Below are 3617 nucleotides of genomic sequence, written 5' to 3'. Positions count from 1 at the left end.
TGGGGTTTTTGTTCAATTCTGATCGTTTGTGTTTTATTTTCCATCCATCCATCCATCCATCCATCTTCGTCCGCTTATCCGGTGTCGGGTCGCGGGGGGAGCAGCTCCAGCAGGGGACCCCAAACTTCCCTTTCCCGAGCAACATTAACCAGCTCCGACTGGGGGATCCCGAGGCGTTCCCAGGCCAGGTTGGAGATATAATCCCTCCACCTAGTCCTGGGTCTTCCCCGAGGCCTCCTCCCAGCTGGACGTGCCTGGAACACCTCCCTAGGGAGGCGCCCAGGGGGCATCCTTACCAGATGCCCGAACCACCTCAACTGGCTCCTTTCGACGCAAAGGAGCAGCGGCTCTACTCCGAGCTCCTCACGGATGACTGAGCTTCTCACCCTATCTATAAGGGAGACGCCAGCCACCCTCCTGAGGAAACCCATTTCGCCGCTTGTACCCTGGATCTCGTTCTTTCGGTCATGACCCAGCCTTCATGACCATAGGTGAGGGTAGGAACGAAAACTGACCGGTAGATCGAGAGCTTTGCCTTCTGGCTCAGCTCTCTTTTTTCGTCCTGGCACGGTGCGATAGATTGAATGCAATACCGCACCCGCTGCGCGATTCTCCGACCAATCTCCCGCTCCATTGTCCCCTCACTCGCGAACAAAACCCCAAGGTACTTGAACTCCTTCACTTGGGGTAAGGACTCATTCCCTACCTGGAGAAGGCATTCCATCGGTTTCCTGCTGAGAACCATGGCCTCCGATTTAGAGGTGCTGATCCTCATCCCAACCGCTTCACACTCGGTTGCGAACCGATCCAGTGAGTGCTGAAGGTCGCAGGCCGATGATGCCATCAGGACCACATCATCTGCAAAGAGCAGCGATGAGATCCCCAGCCCACCAAACTGCAACCCCTCCCCACCCCGACTACGCCTCGATATCCTGTCCATAAATATTACAAACAGGATTGGTGACAAAGCGCAGCCCTGGCGGAGGCCAACCCTCACCTGAAACGAGTCCGACTTACTACCGAGAACCCGGACACAGCTCTCACTTTGGTCATACAGAGATTGGATGGCCCTGAGTAGAGACCCCCTCACCCCATACTCCCGCAGCACCTCCCACAGTATCTCCCGGGGGACCCGGTCATACGCCTTCTCCAAATCCACAAAACACATGTAGACCGGTTGGGCATACTCCCAGGCTCCCTCCAGGATCCTTGCGAGAGTGAAGAGCTGGTCCGTTGTTCCACGACCAGGACGGAATCCGCATTGTTCCTCCTCAACCCGAGGTTCGACTATCGGCCGAACCCTCCTTTCCAGCACCTTGGAGTAGACTTTACCAGGGTAGTTTTATTTTGTGCTTTTAAATTTTTTTGTTTTCTTTTGCAACATTGTTGATTGTTCGAGATAAATAGTAAAAATTAAAATGAAATGAAATGAATGAAGCTGTTTCATGTTGAAAAATCTGTGTTTCTCTGAAGCTGTTCGACTCATCGGTGGAGGGGCTGCTGCTAAAGTTTGCTCACCTTTTTTCTCTACTAACTTAAGACCCAGACGTTTAGGAGGTTTTTACCGGGAGCCGAATTATCTGCAGAGGTCTCCTCCTCTCCAAAACAAGCTGATGCATTGATTTAAACAGTAAAAACACTGAATAAAGCAGTTTCACTTCGAAAATCTGTGTTTCTTCAATGATGTTTGGCTTATTGGCGAAAAAGGCTGTGAAAAAATACTCTAATGCTTTAATTGCGGTTATGCAAAATAACCGTGAATGTCAAAAATAAAATAAAATTAGGATAGATTATTATTTAATAATTGTTGCAGGATTACCTGAGATAACTTCTGTTGTGATTTGACATTCTAAATAAAATAAAACAGAACTAAAAAACAAACAAACAACAATATTAAATTGCATTGAGGCATACAAAAAAAACTCAAACCTACACTCACACCACACACACACACACACACACACACACACACACACACACACACACAGCATCATAGATCAACGTTGATCTTTTGTTGTATGTTCATCTTCAACACGTCATGCAAACAGGATACAGTTTCCCATTCCTGATTGGACAACACTTATGGTGATGAGATAGATGTTGATAAGTTTAAAAGGTTCTGCACAGCTGTACAGGTTACCAAGAACACCCATCAGGACTGATGCATGGACATGATCTTGCTGGCAGGTATGATATAAGAAAATCTGTTTTTAATGTTCTTTTAAACGCAAAGTTTTGCATATTGCTAATAATATTAATTGTATTGAATTGTAGGAACCCTAAAACATGGATCCAGAAGTCTCTTTCAACAGGACTAGTGTTGTGACTACCACGCATCCCTGCTATGAAATAGATAACTTTAATTTCATACTGACAAAGACCCCTTCCGTTATATGTGTATTATTATATTTTTTCCTAATGTTAATGTCTATTATCACAACATGTGGAAACCTTCTTATTATAATCTCTGTATTGTATTTCCAACAGCTCCACACTCCTACTAACTACCTTATTGTCTCTCTGGCTGTGGCTGACCTGCTTGTTGGGATCATAGTCTTTCCTTTCAGCATTGCATTCTCATATAGCTCATGTCTGTATTATGAGGATTTTTTTTGCAAACTTCGAGGCGGTTTTGATATAACACTGAGCACAACTTCTATTATGCACCTGTGTTGTATTTCTATTGACAGATATTATGCAGTGTGTCAGCCTCTGATCTATAGAACTAAAATAAACAATTGTGTTATTGTGATCATGATTCTGGTTAGCTGGGGGAGTTCTGCTCTAACTGCAATAGGCATCTTTTTTGCTGGATTAAGCAATGATAAATGTGGGGAAAGGTGTTTCATTAATCAACTCATATTTCACCATATTGGACCTATTTTCTCATTTTACCTCCCAGTGATCATAATGCTATGTATCTACCTAAAGATTTTCCTTGTTGCACAGAAACAGGCACACAGCATCCAGAACACAACCTGTCAGAGCAAAAAGTCTGGAGCAACAGTCAGGAAGAATGAGAGAAAGGCTACCAAAACTCTGGCTATCGTTATGGGAGTCTTTCTTTTATTTTGGACTCCTTTCTTTCTTTGTAACACTGTTATGCCTTTCAGTAATGACCCAGTGCCAGTTTCTGTGTTTGAAACACTTAACTGGCTTGCACTGTCAAACTCCATGCTCAATCCCTTTATTTATGCTTTCTTTTACAGCTGGTTCAGATCAGCTTTTAGAATGATCATTTCTGGGAAAATATTTAATGGTGATTATACTACTTCTAAACTGTCTTAACTTGAATAAATTACTGAACTAGCCTATGATAATAGCTAAGACAATGAAGATAATTGTCATATAACATAACTAATCCATAGGCCTACATTCTACTTAAAATTGCATATGTATGCAAACAAGATGAAAATACTTACACAATCATTGTGTTTCAAATAAATCTTCCAACAAATAATTGAGAAACCAGTTTACTTCGGCAAAATGAGGTGGATAAATTTAAGCAAAAATTACATATACAGCCTGCTATGAAATAGATAACTTAAATGTCATACTGACAAACACTCCATCCAGTTTATGTGTTTTATTTTATTTCGTCCTAATGTTGTTGTCTG

At 42.8% G+C, this 3617-nt stretch overlaps 1 protein-coding gene across 1 annotated transcript; it reads left to right on the top strand.

Moving 5' to 3' along the window:
* The first annotated feature begins 2286 nt into the window (after positions 1 to 2286).
* LOC114573617 (trace amine-associated receptor 1-like) lies at positions 2287 to 3288 on the top strand. Its single transcript, XM_028605894.1, has one exon. The coding sequence runs from the start codon at positions 2287 to 2289 to the stop codon at positions 3286 to 3288; it is 1002 nt and encodes a 333-aa protein (XP_028461695.1).
* The last annotated feature ends 329 nt before the right edge of the window (positions 3289 to 3617 follow it).

Source organism: Perca flavescens, chromosome 18 (genome assembly GCF_004354835.1).
Source record: "Perca flavescens isolate YP-PL-M2 chromosome 18, PFLA_1.0, whole genome shotgun sequence".
Lineage (NCBI taxonomy): Eukaryota > Metazoa > Chordata > Actinopteri > Perciformes > Percidae > Perca > Perca flavescens.
The sequence above is the reverse complement of the archived record's forward strand: the minus strand, read 5'-3'. Positions and strand labels throughout refer to the sequence as shown.